We start from the raw sequence: 18,974 nt of genomic DNA, 5'->3' as shown, positions 1-18,974 counted from the left end.
ACCTATGATTGAGATGTATGAAAATGGTTTTAGAGATTGTTGTATTTCTGAAAATGTGCAAGGCCAAAAAGTTCCACTGTTAAAAATCGACAAACGTGTGGGGTTTTCTTCTGTTCAACAAACATGAGCCCCATTGTGTTGATTGTTTTGCTAAATAAATCTCCCACAGAAGTATGCAGGCATTCTCAAAGAGCTGTTTCTTTAGGGAAATTGAGACAGTTTTCCTGAGCGTCTAGCTAAGTAATTCCAGAGGTGAAGTTAGTAGACTGGAGCATTCTTTCAGGCAGCAGAGGTGTGCCATACTGGTTTGTGCTCTTCCCAAATAGGGGGACTTAATGTTGTCTCCCAACAGGATCTGTCATTTTTCATACTGAGATGGTGCTTGATCTGCTCTGTGCCTTTGGAGCTACAAAAGTGAAAGCTGTAATGATTCCAGTAGGTCTTGCATGCAAACACAGACACAGTGTTGTATTTTATCATACAGGTCAGTGGTAATACAAGGTAACACAGCAGCAGATGAGCATCGATTAGTAACGTTTACAGACTGTAACAGTGATGGCAAAATGGCATTTTGGTGTGAAATCCTGTTAAGTGGAAGCACAAAGGGGACCCCTAGAATAAGAAGCTGATCTGTAATGCTAGGACTATGTACAGAATTAGTTTTCAAGGAATCTATTTAAAAGCAACACCAATAGCATGATGAATGCAGAACAAACCAAAAGCAAATGTGATACTTCAAATCCAAGAGCATTGATTAATTTGGGTGCATTTTCAATAAGGTGCAAGCAGTGAATGTGACAAAAGATCTGAAAGGGTAATAATTTTGAGTTGCTGTTACTTGCTAAGCGCCTGACGGGAAAAAGAAGAGAGAACCTGCACCAGTCAAGTGACGTTTTCAATCTTAGGTAGTTTCCCATAACTGAAGCATTACCAAAATGATGTCCTTTTTTTTTTTTTTTTTAACCTGATTCCCAAACTCCAGGTAATTAATTTGAGAAGGCAGAAGAGCTAACCAGCTCATATCCTCAGCAGCATCTGTCAGAGAGCATTTCTAGTAACTGGCACTCTGCCTGGTGATGCTGCCAGGCTTTCTTCCAGACAAGGGACTGAATTTGTGGGGTTCCCATGCTTTGAAATACGTAACTGGATTTCATCAGCATAATGATGGCACTCATGTTTTAAAGTGATCTGCATAAGCAATTTTATGCGTACATAAACCACGTCAAGGAACGAGCCTGGAGATAGTTTCCTTTTGGAAAAGCATATAAGAAAGAGGAAATACCCATCTAGAGATGGTCCATGTTTGCTTAATCCTTTAAAAAAGCATTGGAGTATAACTACAAAGGTAACAGCAATAGGTAAAGATTGACTTCTGTGAAATCCCTACAACAGTGTGTTCTTATGGAAAATATTTATGGTATTAGTCTATAGATGTTACCTAAATAATAGCACGTGGTACGTTTGTATTGCCTTTGAGACCATAACATGAGAATTTCTGTTCCTGTGCCTTCTGAAAAACGTTCTTCTTTGTGTACTGGCATCTCACTGCCCTTTTTCAGAGGTGTTCATCATGATAAATGCATGGATTAAACATTTCCTGTGTTGACACAACATCTCAGGCCGGTTGTCTTCCAGGCACCTGGCTTATGCACGAATTTTCTGAACGTTTCTGTGGGTTCTCTGCTGTGATTTTGTTTCTGCAGAACACAGCAGACCAGATAGCGTTTCGGGCTGCAGGAGGACTGACTGCCTTGGAGCACATTCTTCAAGCAATGACTGCTCCCACCAATCTGAACACAGCTTCACGGATTCCTTTTAAGTAAGTATGATTGGTCCTTCCGTTGTCATTTAGTATCACTTGAATATTCATTTAACATCTGCTTCGCTGCTTCTGCTTCCTTCTTACAGTGTTGAAGGAAAAAAAAATAGTCACGCTCTATTTTGTGCTGCCATGAAAGGTGAAAGACGTTTCCACTCAACCTCTGGTTTTCAGTCCAGGGCTTCTCATTCCCTTACTGTGAGACTTTTAAAGTGAAGCAGTTGTTTTGAGATAGTGCTAGATGAAAGGGCTCCTACAAACAAGTAAATCCAAATTCTTGTGGATTAGAGGAATTACTCTTCATAGCACGTAAGAGTAGAAGGGTTGAAATGTCTAATCCCTAAAAATTCCATTTGTGCTATAAAAGAGCTAAAGATGCTTTTTGTACAAGAGCGACCGAGTCTAAAATGTTCTGCTGTGTGCCATTGTTGCAATTCCTTTGTAGATTTAAGTTGATATTCTAATGATTTGAATGTAAGCGCTGCGTTGTGTGGTTTTGGATCTTTAATGGCCAGTAATATATTATGGACCAGATATGAAGTGCTAGGAAAGAGCACCTAGGAAAAAAATGTGCTTTTAATATCCTAACTTTGCTCTTCGAAAAGAATAAAATTCCTCCATTCCCTGTAGTTCATGCAGAATGCACTTCCTGTGAGTCCACCCAGTTCCTCTGATCCTGAATTGATGTTACAGTGCTCAGCAGCACCTGGGAGAATGAAAAATAATACTCAATCTGTAAGGAAGCATTTAAAAAACAGTGTAATTGTACTGACCTCTCGACCAAAGTGTTTGTGACTTGGAGGAGTACCAAATGATGATCTTGTGCCAGAGCTTAGACCTCAAATTAAGATCACTGTTTACTTACAGTGGGGCATGCTGTATTTTCAATTAACAATGTATTCTGTTAAGCTCTAGTGTGAGATTTACTGCAAACAGAAATAAAATAGCTTTAAGCAGAACTGCTTGCATTTGGGGAATGCAGTTGATATGGTTTCATTCATTCCTGCTACAGAAGAGCATACAAAAAAAAAAAAAGCTATAATTTCCTTACAGATATTATATAGGAACAAGCACAACATGAGGTTAAATTGACTTCTGTTTCCTAAAGAAGGAAAGTAGTAGAGCTAATGCTGTTATATTCCATTTCCTGCTTTCTCAAGGCTGCGGAGCACCTTTGCTTTGCTCCATTCATGACTCAGATACAAAGCCTGCCTTTTATGAACGATTGGAAAACGCTTTCAAAGTTCCACTCGCTGCTGGGAGTAAGTTAAATGTTCAGACAGCATCCTTCCAGTTTAATGCCTTGTTTGTCAGTGCGAATGACTAAAGAAATGAAGAAAAATTTTACCTTTTCCTTAAGTACAACAACTGTGCTGTTCTTTGAGGTTCCTAGAATATGTAACAAATTAAAAAAACAAAAAATAAACAAAACACAAATTGCAGAGACCTCTCTGGTGACCTCCTAAAACTTGTGCTATCTCTTATGTTACAAGGAGCCAGCTTCCATCTCTAGATTATCTTCATATGTTGTGTTGGTACTCAAAGAGAGCTTCTAGCTCTCAAGGTTGTAGCTGCAAAACCCATTAGCAGCCTTGTTCCCTTCCCCATCCATGTTTTAAGTCAGTGCCAGTGCTGCTGAGGCCAGGAGCACAAAGCCCACTCACCAGCTGGGTCTTTCAGCCCACAGGCTTGGTTGTGAATGAAGATTGCTAGTTATTACTAGTTTTTGTTTTTTTAGTTGGGACGGTTTTGTTTCTCTGTTGGCAGAGTTGTAGATGAAGTAGCTGGACGTGTGGCAGATTTTATTCAGACTGTTACATCAATGGCACTTGGAACTTGCCTGTTGTGCCTTTGACACGTGAATAAAAGGAGCAGACTTAACTTTTCCAGATACAGTTTTCATAACAGAACACTAAGCCACGGTGTCAAACTTCAGCTGTTTCTATGTGAACAAACATATGGGAGAGGTTTATATAGGTTCTGCTAGCCTACTGTTTGGGCTTCTATATGCAGTGCAGCACACTTTTAGCTATGATCATAATTTTTCAGTGGGTGACGTTTCTTCCAAGAAACAGTTGCTGAAGTCAGAGTCAATCCAATTCCCCGTGCGAGGGGTTTTAATGTTGTACTTAATGTGTATTGTAGAGCTTACTATTAAATGCAAAAGTCTGTTGCTATTCATCTCCTTGTGCTGCCCTAACAATAGGGTGAAAATGTTTAAATGACAAGGAAATCAAAGTTTTCAAAGTTACTAATAGGATTTCAGGGCATCTTAATTCTTCAGCAAAACCTGTTCTCAGTCATCATGCCGTGTGTGATTCATGCTTTTGTGGGCCTAATCACTGCTAGTAAACTTTCCCACTCACGTGATTGCTGCTCATATTTGCTAGACTTCTACTGCATTCTATCATTACTGCTTCTCAAGATGACATGCTGCAAAATAGCAGTAAGATACTCCATGTTGTTTCCAAGGATAAACTATTTTAGCAAAGACTTATTTTTTTACATACATTGAAAACTGAGTTGGAAAGCATAACGTATGCTGGGGGCGTCACAGCGAACTTGGTATTGCTGCACATAGTGCAGACCCTCTGTGGTTGATTTCAGTGATGTTCTTTCTCATATAGAAAAACATATTTTGAACGAAATGAAGCAGCAGTTATTTCTGCATAGAGGTGAAGCAAAGCTCTGTGGAGGCGAGTTAAATTAAGACCTTTCATTAATTGCCTTCCTGTCTTCCTTTGGCCAGCTATGCTCTGCTGAAGGACGCTGCTGGCCTTATGATTGTTTGCATGCTCATGTACATTTAACCATTGGTACTCAAACTGGGAATGTGTCTGTTTTTTTGTGCTGAGGTTAAGCTATTTACAAGTAGGTGAGGAGATTACATGGGCTATTATCTACATCTCTCTTTCTCCAAAATCCTGGCAGTATGGTGCAGCTCAGAACTTTAATCCCATGTCTACAGGATAAAGCTTTATTATCAAAGATTTAACAATATGCCTGTTGTTTTGTACCTCTGTCCAGATTGGTAGTTAGACTTAGCAGGGCAGCAAATGCCGTGAAAAGATGTGACATTTATGAGACAGATAATACATGTGGTGTCCCAACAGTATTCCTCCCTTCAAATAAAGCACTGAAGAAAGAAAAGGGAAAGCAATGGATTACAGTTGATTTTATTACTGATGTTAACATACAAATTAGTGTTCAGCTGCCTTATTTCTTAAAGTAGCATTTTGTAATCTTCCTGAGTTTGCTCACGTTCAGCACGCTCAGCAGAATTTCAAGTGGTTTCAGAGTTTTATGGTATTTTCCTTATGCTTGTATGGAAAAGCAAGTAGGAACTCCATAAAGCAATTTCATGACTTACGATCAAAACCAGAACACGATTCACATCCCCGCATTGCCTTTCATATACACTGTGGGCAACTCAGCCCCTTCGTGTTGTGCCTTCTTACTGCCCTTGACAATTGGAGCAAATCTGCCAACAAACAAGGATTTTTGTGTAGGATTTGTTTCATTCACACTTGCAAAGTATTTTGAGTTCTTTAGGAAGCCAGCACTTCACATACAAATTAGACAGTCCCCCTTTGTTCATTAGGACAGCTACTACTATGTAAGACATGATGGAAATTGTCTTTATTATGTTCTCTATGCATACAGCTTCTCTTAATATTTGTTTAAAGTGGATGCTATTGTGGCAGAAGGTAGAAGTACCTGCATGGTACCATAGATGGCCTTGACACAAGCAGTTGTTATTTTGTTGGGATTTTTCAAGAAAAGAAGGTATTGAGCTGAGAACTGTTTCTGGTTTGTTCTTTGTAATTTTTCCTTTTATGAACACTCACTAAAGGAGCCAACCTGTGCTGGTGGTTTTTACTACTCCTGCTTTTCTATCGAATTGTTCACAAATCTTTCAACCCAAACTGGAAAACACACTTCTGTATCTTCTCCTGCAGTTATCCCTCTAAACAATCACTGAAGACTGAAAGTACAGGGACATGTAGTCAGAAGAGGGACCTCCCTGCAAGATCAGCATCTGAAACCTGCAGCATCTGGCTCTTTTCTGCAGTATCTTGTTGCTGTCTGTCTCAGGGCTGGATGTCCCACTCGCAGCACTCAAAACCAAGACATTATTGTCCTACCACACAATACAGAAACAAGCTTTATTGCCAAAAGTAGTGAACTGCTAGGTAGATTTTGACTTGAGATCCTAATCTTGTAGTGAAGTAACTGATAAACCAACACAGGAGGATTTCTGTGGAGGTCTTTCAGATTCTGTCACACTTATAAACACTAGGGGAGAGGAATGGCTTGACCATTACTTGTTGTGTGATAGTTAAGTTGTAGTTGTTTAGGATGTTGGTTTTGTTTTTCACAAGTAGAGTACCATTTCAGGACAAATCTGATGAGTTCTTGGAAGTGTCTTGAAGGAGAATTGTTGCTGAGCTTTGCCTTCTCTGCTAATTGTGATGAGACATTGCAGCTGAAGCGTTGAATAATGTAAAATACATACAAAATAGTTACTGATTGTGAACCTCCAATGCTTTTGAGGGTTCCTTTTGATATCATAGGACCCAAGAGTAAAGGACCAACCTAAGGCTGGGCTTTTTGTCTTCATTTTTTACTTATTTTTGTTTCAATCCAAATTCTTACCCTGGATCGTGAGGCCCCTGCTTTCACAGTCTGTATTCGTACTGAAAATCAAGATCAAGTGAGCTTTTGCCCTTCTTACCATCGTGCAGTCATTCTGCTCACTGGTTTTCAGCAGCAGCTCTCCTCCACTGCTCTCAGCTGATTGCTTTGTTAAGAGAAGAGTCAGAGTGCTGATGTTTCTCTCAAGCAGAAGTTCTGACTCCTCACCCTTATGTAGTGGTGCAGGAGGGTGGCTCAGTTCTGTGTGGCTGGGTACTGTTGTTGCCTCAACAGGCAGCAACCTTTCCAAACAGGGTTTGGAATGAAAGGTAGCCTTCGTCAGCTTGTTTATGATGGCGTGCATTTGGGAAAGTGAAGGTGCACTGGCAGACATGAAATCCACATGGGTACACACAAATGGTTGGGATCTAGCTTGAAGATATTGGGTAAAATGAGTCCTCTTTCTTTGTATTCATGTGAAATGAACATATTACACAGATGCACGTTTTTTTGTCTAGTTTTAAGACAGATTTCTCTATTGGATCAAAGTTTGTGTACCAGAAGGAGGAGTGTTTCTCTAATTGGATTTACTCAGGAGGAAAGCCCTACATCAGAGGGTAGACTTATTATGCGGTTGGAGCGTGCATGCCGTCTGACACGGCTGTAAAGCTGATTTGTGGGTGAGGGACAAAGTTTAGTGCAACATCAGTGATCGATAAACAGCTGCGCTGTGCGTGAAGCTCACACTCTTCCATTTCAGCTGCAGTACCCATCACTTGAGATACGAGATTTGTACTGAGGAGCAATCAGAGCTTGAGACAGGAAGAGGGAAAAAAGCAAAAACAGCCGAGCTGCTTTTTTAGTTGTCCGTCCCAGAGAGCTGAGCTGGTGGTTAAATAAAGTTCTTGCTTGACATTCGCAGCTCTCAGCGCTCGTCTCGGAGGCCTTGTGCAGAAATGGTGACAGTTGACAGCTGTTGTGCCCTTAATAAGATTAAAGTAAAGAAATTAGTTGTGCTGCCTGTAATCTGCCATTTAACACTGCAAACCACCTGGGGACAGCTTCTGTGCTGACACTTCCAATTCTGAATTTGGAGAAAACAGTGGAACTGAGTCATAGTTCAGAACGTGCCATGAGCAGAATGCATTTAAACGAAACGCAGTTAGCAAGCTTATGTTACAATTAAAAGAACCTTCTTTATTGTTGTGAAAAATTAATTTGACATCCATTTGCTTCAAGCACCTTTTCAAAACCATTATTTAAGCCTCTGAAATTTCAGATACTTTTTCTGACATAGGATTCATTTGGGAAATACAAAAGCACGATGCATTATCGCAGTTGATTTTTCTTCAGTAAGTGGGAAGTTTCTGTGTTCAAATGGAAAATAAGTGCTCCTCCTTGCAGTTCTGAAAATCCCATCTAACCAAGAAACGTTGTGAATTAGCTGCATTGTGTCACAAACCCTGCAGCCCTGCTGAAACGATGAGTTAACCTGCCAAGGCCCCACCTGATCCTGCAGTGTTTATATTTAAATTGAATTAATCATTTTTTTAAATCGGAATAGCTGGTGAAAAGAAAATCAGCACCTTTTATTTTAACTGGAAAAAAAACCCCAACTGATGCACTGATGTAGTTTCATCTTTCTCTGCCCCATGCAAGCACTCACCCACCCAGGGAATAATCATCCACAAAAAGTCTGAGTCAATTAATGTTTTTTCACTATTGTTGAGAAGGGTGAAATAAATATCTTTATGTAATTAGGATATGTTTAAAAAAAAAAAAAAAAGCATATGAAGCGTGCTAATTGAATTTTTGAATGCTATAATTGTCGGGTAAAAATCAGGTGAAATGGGCAAAAATTAACCACTCTTATCAATAAATAATGGTTTAATGTTGTGCTCATATGATGTGAACTGCATATTGTAACTGATTTGATTAGACAGAACAGGAAAGTTAATTACCTCTACAGTAAAACGTACAGAGTTGGTGATGTGGTGATAATTGGCATATTGACACAGGAAAGGTGTTGGTGTTCCTTGCACTTTCACAGATCAAACCAAGTGAAGTAATGCGTTTGTAAGTCCAGAATTGTTTCTCAAGCTGAGAAAAAGATGATGCCAGAATACTGATGATACTTTTCAGTTTCCTTTAGACAAACAACTCGAGTTGCTAACCATCTTTATTTATTATTGTATATATTTATGATGCTTTTGTGTGGGGTGTCCGTGTGCGTATTTGTATAAGAATAGTGATTGCTTCTGTGGGAAGCAGAGTTCTACAGATTGATTCTGTGTTTATTCTGGAACAGTGTTATCCTTGGTCACATTCCTCTTGTCTCTGAGTGTATTTTGTAGGACTGGTCCCAGCTTCCCTACACGTCCTGTTCTGGGAGCGCTGGGGGTCTGTGCAGATGTACCACATGTGGGAGAGTAGCAGGATGTGTCTGGTGTACCTGGAGCTTGCAGTGGCTTGTTGTGTTTCACACTTTGTTCTTTCTATGGCAAACCTGTTACCCCTTCCTGCAGCCAGAGGTGTAGATCACATGGTGCTGTTGTAGTTGCACACTGATGCTTAAAGCTTGTGCAGTTCACAGTATGTCAGTAGAAGTTTTTGGACAGGCGTTTCACCTGCTCAGATCTTCTTTCTTGGTTTAAGCTACTCAGTGCTCCCTGTTGCTTACGTTTGTCCATAGGTGCTGCAGAAATGCTCCTCTGTAAAGCTGGTCCCAGGATACTATGAATTGCTCCTGAAGGTTGTGCTAAGAAGAGGGGCCTTGTACCCCAATTCCCAATAAGCTAGAAGAAAAGAATATTGCCTATCCCAATTACACAGTAATACATAATTATCAGCTAATTTCCTTAGCTCTGCTATGCCTTTGCAGCACGGCCATAATTTGTGTTAGATTTGTACTACGAATGCATGTGTGCATTTGCTAAGAATGCATGTGCATAGCTGTTCTTAATAAAAAGAAGTTAACAGATATCACAAGGCAGTTCAAGCTTTTCAAACTGTATGTTCCAAGACATGTCATTAGGATGTAAACCATGAACACAGAAGAGTCCGGTAGCCACACACTGTGGGAGTTCTGCTAAATGTGGCTGCATAACATGTAAGGTGTTATTTTTTTCCCTTATTTCATTTAAATATTCAGTTTCAAGTTTAGACGAACAATTGTAAATTACTGAAATATTGTTTTGTCATGTTCTTCCATTTATTTTTCTTTCTCTCCTCCTGATTTTTTAGGTCTCTCTGCAGTACAGTAAATGCTTATGGACTCACCTGCAATAACTGTACGGAAAACTGCACCTATATTCTTTTTAGTAACAAGATCACCTTTTTAATGGACTTGTTGATGCACCAGTTTACGGTATGTAAAATAGATGTAACGTAGAAATTTGTCCTCTTTCACAAACATATTACAGTATTTGCAGTGTAAGAGCTCCAAGAGATCATAGGCTCATAGAATGGCCTGTGTTGAGAAGGACCACTATGATCATAAAGCTCCAATTAGAAAAGTAAGGTTCTTCTGTTGTGTGTATTTGGTAAACTACATGTATTGTACTTCTATACAAATGGATATACTCTGTGCTGCTAATGAATTCTGCAGAAGCACGCACACTGGGAACTCTGGAGAGTGGACAGTGTGTCAATCTTAACCCATTCTGGGGCTTTCTTTTTTAATGCAGCCTGTGGCAATGGCTAATGTATAGAATGCTATAAGTTGTTCATGTCTGCTGTGCTCTTATGTGTTTCAACATGGAAAGCACAATGCAGTTCAGTATGTTGCTGTTAACTGAATTTGCAGAGGTGTTTCAATAGCAGGACCCTCTGACAGTGAAGGTTTTAATTTTCCAATGTTTCATTTAATTTGAAACGTCATTAAATATTTTATTTGAAAACTCATTTTTAATTCATAGTGACCTGCTCATCATAAGATATTTAGTCCTGGTTTTCTACTTATAAATCGTGTGTATGTATTTTCATGAGCCAAGCAGTTTGTTAATTGAAAAGTTATGTACGTACTTTAAATAATTCAAATGACGCTGTTAGACTCACAAGCCATAGGACTGCTGATGAACACTTAAAAAAGATGGTCCAAAGGCCTTTGGCACAAACAAAGAAAACAGGAATGCAACCTGTATGGTGTCCTCTAAGTAGCTGCCAGCTCATTGTTCTCCACCAAATCTTTCCAAGAGGATTCCAGGTATTAGATTTCAAATATACTTAGTGAAAGGTGCATGTATTGTGCTGGGCCAGTCACAACACTGCTCGCTGTCTGCAGGGCGAGCCAGAGCACAGGCTCCCTGCTTAATTACAAAGAGATGAAATCCTCCAGCACTTTGCAAGTGACAAGATTCGTTCTGATGCCAGACACCTTCCCTTTTATCGGCACGGCTCTGTGTAAATGGCCTGAACCTCTTCTGAATGAATACGGAGGGTATTTCTTAGACTGTCGGCCACCTGGAGATCAGAAATACTGCACGGAGGGAATTTACAATGTGTAGATGTACTCTCAGCCTGCTGCCAAATACTGCTGTTGGATTGCAACAAAACTGGAACTAAAGCATAAAATTCCCCTTGACCCACAGTGGACTTTTCTTTCCTGTGCACAAAGTCTTCTGTGTTCTCTTCAGGCAAAATTGGCCCTTGAACTGAGAAATCATCATTCCATGAAATATGTATTTAAGTAAAAAATAAATAACTACAGCCCTACCTCCCTAACCCTGATTTCTTCTCTCAAAAATACAACTCAGATCAAATTTCAGTTTTCCTTTTCTAAGAAAAAAGGCCACATGGAAAGCACTTCTTTTAATTGGATCAGGCTCTGAATGCCAGGATATAAAGGCCAGCCCTCCAAAGAATTTAACTGCTTTGGTGAGCTGTGTGATGCTTGTGATGCTTATGCTTCCTGTCTCGTGTATATTCCCATAATAAACCCCAAGTAATACTCTGTAAAAAACAAACAAACAAGCAAAAAAAACATATAGCTGCAAGATTTTAACAAATTATTGAATATGTGCTAACATTTGCTGTGTACAGAAAGGTTTGAGTTTTGAAAAGGCTTTAAAAATATTCTTAAATGCAGCAAATACCAACCTCGCTTTGATGCAATATAGTTAGATTTTAGTTTTGTTTTTAAATCTCAAAATGTAATGCAATGTCAGCTTCATTTTACCTAAAACTCAAAGCTATGCACTTCAAATATTTGAATTTAAGATGGTCACTTACTTTATGGAAGTGTAATATATATTTATTCCTGTGGGAAAGTTGGGGGGGGTTTAGTTTTGTTTCATTTTTGTTTGGTTCTTTTTTTTCTCCTCCCAGTGTGAGCTGGGCAACTGATAGGGAATCAACTGTAGAGATTTGTGGGTTTGGGGTGGGTTTTTTGTTGTTCTGTTTTTTGGGGTTTTTTTTTGTGACCTCCAGCCTGCTCAAGCTAGTTATTAAAAGCTATTAGACCTTTCTTCCTGCAATTTACCTCATTCCTAGACCTTCTATAGACATGACTTATCATTTTGCCTTTCTGAGCCTTCTTATCAGCTCAGGTAATGTGTAAGTCAGTGCCCACTGAAGTCAGTAGCAGCCAGGCTCCAACTTTGAAAGGCGACTGCATCAAACCTTCCTGTCTACATTCGTGGGAGGCTGATGGTCAAGAAGTAACTTCATTTCTCTACAGACTTGCTATCTCTGCTCTTCCTTGTCTCCTGAGCATTGATGATAGCTGCAAAATAATGAAAACCTTTTCTAATTGTGTATTTTGGAAGGCTGTACTCTGTCAGAGACAAACAGTTACATGGAACTGTAGGTGTGTACAGTTAGCTTCTTATTTTGGTTGGATTTTTTACTAGTCAAGTTCTTCTCCATGCTGCTGTCTGGAAAAGCCATCTGTACAAACCGTATGTTTCTGTACCTACATCTGTAAGTGATGGTTTAGTAAGCATTTTGGGGTTCTGTCTATTTCAGATACCTGTACTTTCATGGTTTCCTGATGATCCATGAAAGATGTGATGGTTTGTTTGCTAGCTGTGCTCTCAGGTAGATCAAAGGGAAATGTCCAGAAGCTTTTGAGAACATCTTAGCCAGTAAAAACACTTAGAAGTTATTGTTGGCTCGCTCAGATCTTTTCCATCCTAGCATATCTGTTGTTATCAGTTAAGCTGTAATACAAATCCATACTAATCAGAAAATGAAGATGTTTTTAATTGTTTTATTGCTCTATTGTATTTCTTCGTTTGCACATTTCCCTCTTGTATTCTGCAGCAAATAAGTTGACTTCATGTTCGCTTGCTCTGACTGTGACCAGAATTGTGAACTCCCAGGCACTGAGATGTGCTGCTCGACCCTTCCGGTCCATTCTGAACTTCCTTTCTGTTTCCATAGCACTTGGGCACGGTGGTACCAACAGTTCTCTTTGTCTGTGTGGAGGCTGTGTAGAAACTAGCTGCCAGATCACTTAGAGGTTGAGAAACCCCCTTGTCCCTCTGTTGGAGATCCAAGGAGCAGCACCTAGCAGTATCGAAGTCGTCAGAAAAGTGCCTCAGCTGGATGTCAGCTCTGCATGTTGGGCTGTTTCTAAAGCAATTCAGACAATGCTGGCAGTGTGAAAAAGAACAACATCTGTCTGTCCTTTTAATAATGTAATTTCGGAAAGACCAAAAATTTGGTTTCTGTTCATTTGCTTCAGTTGGGAAGCCAGTGCATGAGTCTCATAGCATGCAGTTGAAAATAGGGCTAGGATAAAAGAAATGATTACATACATTTAAAAAATATATTTTTTTTTCTTCCTGGGCAGGTTCCATTTCTTTAGTTTGGTAGTTGCTACACTGAAAATCCAATATTCAATACTGTTTGAAGGTATACATTTTCTGGAGTGTTTTAGAAGCAAGCCCAGTGATGACTAGAAATGGAGTGTTTTACAAGGCTGGAGATCTTTCCATTTAGGTTTAATGGCTCAATATTTGAAGCATCTCGTGGCTGTGAAGGATTATACTTTTTACGAGAAAAATAAAAGCACAAATGAGTTTTCAGTGGTAGCTCTGTGGTGCTAACTGGAAACAGTATATTTTTGTTAGCACAAAGAAATGCACATTGATACACAGGGGTACTTGCAGTGGCATGAGTCAGAACCGAATAGCACTTTCAGCTATATTGAATGTGTGCCTAAGTGCTTTACTGGATTGGGGCCACGTTGTTCAGCATCTTGCAGGATTAAATCCTAGATGCTGGGCGCAGCTGAAGAGCTTACAGCAGCTCTACACAAGCAAGGGATTCCCTTACACAATGGGAATTCTCTACTGGATTGCTTTTATGGAGACTGCCAGAGCTGGAAATCTGCTCATTAGACCATATTGGTTCAAAAACTGCTTTAAAGCAAGTAAGAGTTTTTATGACATCTGGCATTGACAGTCATCATGAACATTACAATAGTGATGAGATGTTGGATCTGTCAGATAACTGAAGGCATTTTTCCTCTTCTTCCTTTGTACTTGAAACATTTACGATACCAATCACTTGACAGGTCGCTTTAGGTAGGTAATGTTACTTGTAGATTTTTGACAGTTAAACTATGAGGCCTCTTAGACCTCACAAATAAAAATAGGAAGTTCTGTAATGCTTGCTTATCCAAAGCCTATGCTCAACAAACAGTGGTTTTTATGAACACCATTAATTTCTATTGTAATCAAACACGGAAGGCAGAGCTTGAAAGGTTTCACAATTATACTATTAAATCTTAAGATTTCCTACCCCCTTACGTGATATAATGATTAACATGCAGCAGTACATCACTTTTGCAAGCATCCCAGTTAATGTTGTACATAAATCTCAACATGCTTTCACACTATTCTGTTAATTACTTCTACAATAAAGAGTTGATCTTTTGTCACTGAGTGAGTTCACTCCAAAGGAAAATAAGGTAGGAACAAAGTTCAAATTTACCCATTTTCTTTAAAACAGTTCCCCTTCACCTCCTCTATGTCACAGACTGGGTAAAAACCACATTTGTTCTCACTTTGTGTTCATCCACCTACACGTTTTTCCCAAAAAATGAAAAGTGAAAAATCAGCTCTGTGAGAAATGTTAGATTGTAGTAAGAGTGTCAGATGTATTTATTCTTCAAATTAGTAAGAATGGTTTTATACTGAGGCATGAATTGTATAACTAAGGACTCCATACTTATGTATATGAGAACTGTATGCTCTATGTAAATATATTTAACTAGAAGAGAAAAATAGACATCTGTTTATATAATACTATTCATCACAGCAGCTGGAAGGCTTTGCTACAATATATTGTTAAATCTTTTAAGAGAGATTATATATCTTTTTTTTTCATCTTAGGTGAAAAAGCTCTGAGTAGCATTTGTTAGCCGTGTTTTAAAGCCTGATGTTCCTAGTACAGGTTGACACATTAGAATTAATTTATACGTTACAAACCTTAATCCATCTATTCAGCAGGCAATTAGAATCATTAGGCCTGAGTTGTTTCAGTCAGCAGAAGTTACTGAAGCAACATAATATTATTTTTCCTATTGAACTTGAATAAGCTGCTAAAGGCTTCTCACTTGCTCTCTTGGCTCACCACCAGAAGCAGACTATTGCTCTGAGCTTTAAGTACCGGCACAAGGCTCGGAGCTCATGAATAATGAAAAAATGTGCATGTTGTTCTTTGTCACCAAGTGTTACCAAATCCCTCCTGATACCTATACAGGGAGAAGCAATTTACTGTGACCTCGCTTGCTTATACTGGCTGTAAATGATTTTAACCTGGAATGAGAATAAAACTTCCTGCAGCCCGCTGTGCATTTCAGAACTGTGTTACTCCATGTTGTCCATTCTGATGTTCCTTATATGTTGGGTTATGCCTGGAATTCATGCAACTCTTTCTGTCTTCCCAGGATATCGTTTTCTGTTTTCTTTTTCAGTTTTTTCAGGGAGGTGGTCTTGCCTTTGAGGAGTCCTTCAGTCTTTGAAATACTTGCCTACTTGGGGTATTAACTGTAGTATTAAACTGCTAGAAGTTTTGATACTTGCTAGAAGAAAATCTGTCAGGACTTTTGTTCACTTGTGATGTGGATCCACTGTAATTCATCTGCTTGGATGCAGTTAAGGTTCCCCTCTTTTACTGGCTTCAGGCAGCTATGTATTACCCTCTTAGTTTGCCTCCACAGTTACTGTAATTTGTTGTTGAATTCAGGCATGTAAAAGCTACCTCCCTGCAGACTGGAAAAAAAAAACAAACCAAAAACCTGCATTCCTCACTGTACCTTGTTATCACTACCCAGTGATACCCCCTGTGGCCTCCCATGGTACTCTGTACCTACTGTCAGGTATTTCAGTGTGCTCTTTTAGATGCACATACATTGCGTTTGTCCAAAGTCAAGTAGAGGATTACTGTGCAATACTAAAGGCTGTTCCTTCCACAGAAATGAGCTGTTGCTGCACCTTGTTACTCAATGCTTGGTGTATCCTAGATATGTACTATGTCTTTGTGATGACACAGGGTTGAAATCAAAGTCCACATTCACAGTTCAGTGGTTTTTTTAAGAAAAGGTTTCTTTGCTAGTTGCTCATCAAAACTTCAGTGTATGTATTACACAAGAACCATATTGATGACATACCCTGCTGCTGTAGAGTTTCCTTAGGTTCTTAAACACTGAATTCAGTTTTGACTTGATTTATTCAGTTTTAAATGATGATATCTGTATAGGAGTATATAGACCCTTTCTTATATCTGAAATATTTGAATGTCTCTCAGCGCTGTTAGACTTCACTATTGTATTTTGTTCTACTCGTATGTGTTTCTCTACAGTTCTTACTGAATTATAAATGTTGGGTTTTTTTCCCTTTTACTTAGGTTAATGTTCCAGATGACCATAATGCTACTTCAGGAAGAAGTGCAAATAAGCAGGTGTTTGAAGGTCTAACAACGGGGCTCCTGAGGATAACAGCTGTGATTTTCAGGTGCCTAATCTCCAGCTTCCCAGATGGGAACAACCACTCTACAACACTGAAGATAATACAGGAAGTGAAAAGCAAATCCTCACAAGTGGAAGCCTTCAGCAGCAGAATCCAAGACTTGATCAGGTTAGAAAAATAATAATCTTGAAATGTCTCTAATCCTCCTTTATTACAGAGAAAGGAAATTACTTTGACTTAAGAGACAAACTTCTCTTAATGTAGTAACCTCTAATGTAGTAGAAGTAGCATATGTGTTTAGTCAGAAGACCCCTGAAGTGCTATACTCCCAAGCAGAAAGATTTTCTTCAGGAGAAATGCAGGCACAGAAATACAAAAGACCAAATGTCTTTTAATTGTGCACTTTTTCACTCATTCTGAGGTTGAAATATGTTTCTGTATTTATCTGTCTCTGGGTTAATGAATATCTGTGGCAGCTAAATTGCTTTGGTTTTTTTGTTATCTTTTATAGATTAGTTTTTATTTACGCTGGCTTTGTGCATCCACCTGTATGGCTTGTCCATATAATGTTTTCAATTAATCCTTGTAGCAAATATTGCCTTAATCACATGCTGTCATCTAAACCATTGGACAGTTATAACAAGCCCTAATGTTAGTCTTCCATGTTGTCTGCACTCCTCATTGATCCTTTTTAATCCTAACACCTTTAATTGCTGTGTGACTTGTGTAGCATCCTCGTAATCTAGGTTTCTTTACCTTCTTTTGTTAGCTTTCTGTCAGTTTCTTCACCTCATTTCTTTGGAGTCAGCTTCCTTCCTTCCATGTTTTCTCTCCATTCTCTGCACCAGCTGTATATGCCCTTTGCACTTGTGATCCTGAATACCATGCATGCATTCACAGAACTTTTCTATACAATAAATACTTTCTCTTGTAAAGATCACCCAATAACTTCTATCATTTGACTTCAATTCTTATAACGTAACTGTATTTTAGTAGCAGCTTTCCTTTCTATGTGCTTATATATATATTGTATATTGTATGTATATATGCTGTGGGTAAAATTTTGATCAAAATAACTCTGTAAGTTCTATTAGCAGGATAAGGGGAAAGACATTGCTTCAGTCATTTTTGCTTGAAACATTCTAGGTCTTTGGTAAAATGGCTTGAATGTAAGTTGTGGCTGAGCGTCCCTGTGGTAACTGCCTGATTTGATGTGTTAAAATTTGGAAGTGAAACGTTCATAAAACGTATCTGCTTACTTTCTGGAGAATTCTGATGTGTTTCAATCGTGATCTGCCTGATTTGAAAAGGAAATTCCCCCAGGCTTTGCAGGTAGATAAGCTATCTGTTATTAGATTAACAGTGAGACAAGTTTTTAGGTGCTACTTCTCAGATCTCAGAACATGGCTTTTCCTTCTATTTTTGTTCTGTGATTTTGAGGAGGAGAAAACTTATGTGTAATTAAGGAGACAGATTTTTAGAACCACTGCATTTTTTGTTGCAGACATGGGAAGGTACCCAGCAGACAGGCTAACAGTGGTAGAAAGGAAGAGCATAGACTTCTGTTTGACCATCAGAAGGCTGAGTTTAAGAACAGGATTGAGGTCCTTGCTGTGACATAGCATTCCTAGGCAGTGCTACACAACATCACTTGGACTTCTTATAGGCGGTCATTAATTTGAGTCCTAGCTTGAAAGCTGGGTTTGATTTACAACAGTGCTGAGCACATTGAACAGCAAGTCAGTGGGAGCTTTACTTTAGAGTATATAATGTGCTATGTAATGCCAAATACCGTTAAAACAAGAGCATAGGTCTCTCAGATCGAATACACAAAATAAGACGTAAGTGGATTTATGTGTCCATGCTTCTGTTTCTGTCAAGGAAAATGCAGCTCATACCAGCTCCTCGGAATACAGGGATGTTACAAAAATGAACTCCTTCATGTCTGAGAAGGTTTCAGGTGTTGTACTCTTGAAGTACTGTATGAACAAACCCATATTCCTTTCTCACCAGTTGCGCAGAGGTTTTGCACATTCCTCTGGATGCTTATTCTCCTGAATTCTGTTTCTCTCAGTTGCTAAGCCTTAAGACATTTTGTCAGCTTTTGTTTGATTCTATAATGTATGTAATTTTTATTTCCTGTTTCATCTCTCTCTTTAATGTGGTGGCAATCTGTTCTGTTGAATGAGAAATCTCATTTCTTTCATAAGCATTTTGAGTAAATGCATTTGAGGAAAGTAAAAAAATCTGAGACATAGCTGATGCTTTTCACAAATCTGACCACCATGAAAGTTTTCTGTTCTGGTACTTACACTTGATGATCTTACACCAACGAATTACATTTCTTTTGTGCAGTCTAATATACTGCCTTAAGATGTTGATTGTAAGCGTGACTTAGATACCCCAGGGCTGTATGATTAGCCAACTGATTTATTTTTAACCTCACCACATTGCTGAACTGAATGACTTCATGTGGCACCAGATTCCACCAACTGACAGTACCCTTCTGTAATCTTTGGTAGATTCCTTCATAGAGTTTTTTGGTTTGTTTTTTTTCTTTGTTTTTGAGAAAAAAGATATTTTGATGAAATGCATTTTTACAG

General features: G+C 38.9%; 1 protein-coding gene across 5 annotated transcripts in view; it reads left to right on the top strand.

Annotated features, from left to right (window-relative positions):
- SCAPER (S-phase cyclin A associated protein in the ER) overlaps positions 1 to 18,974 on the top strand; it is a 142,888-nt gene that overhangs the window by 89,083 nt on the left and 34,831 nt on the right. For all 5 annotated transcript variants that reach the window (XM_052671512.1, XM_052671509.1, XM_052671511.1 and 2 more), the window contains 3 exons: positions 1,704 to 1,819; positions 9,698 to 9,821; positions 16,310 to 16,539. In XM_052671512.1, coding sequence (XP_052527472.1) covers positions 1,704 to 1,819; positions 9,698 to 9,821; positions 16,310 to 16,539 — 470 coding nt within the window. The remainder of the gene's footprint in view (positions 1 to 1,703; positions 1,820 to 9,697; positions 9,822 to 16,309; positions 16,540 to 18,974) is intronic.

This window comes from Tympanuchus pallidicinctus, unplaced genomic scaffold (genome assembly GCF_026119805.1).
Source record: "Tympanuchus pallidicinctus isolate F22 unplaced genomic scaffold, pur_lepc_1.0 scaffold12, whole genome shotgun sequence".
NCBI lineage: Eukaryota > Metazoa > Chordata > Aves > Galliformes > Phasianidae > Tympanuchus > Tympanuchus pallidicinctus.
Note: the sequence above shows the minus strand (reverse complement) of the source record. Positions and strands in the feature narration are given on the sequence as shown.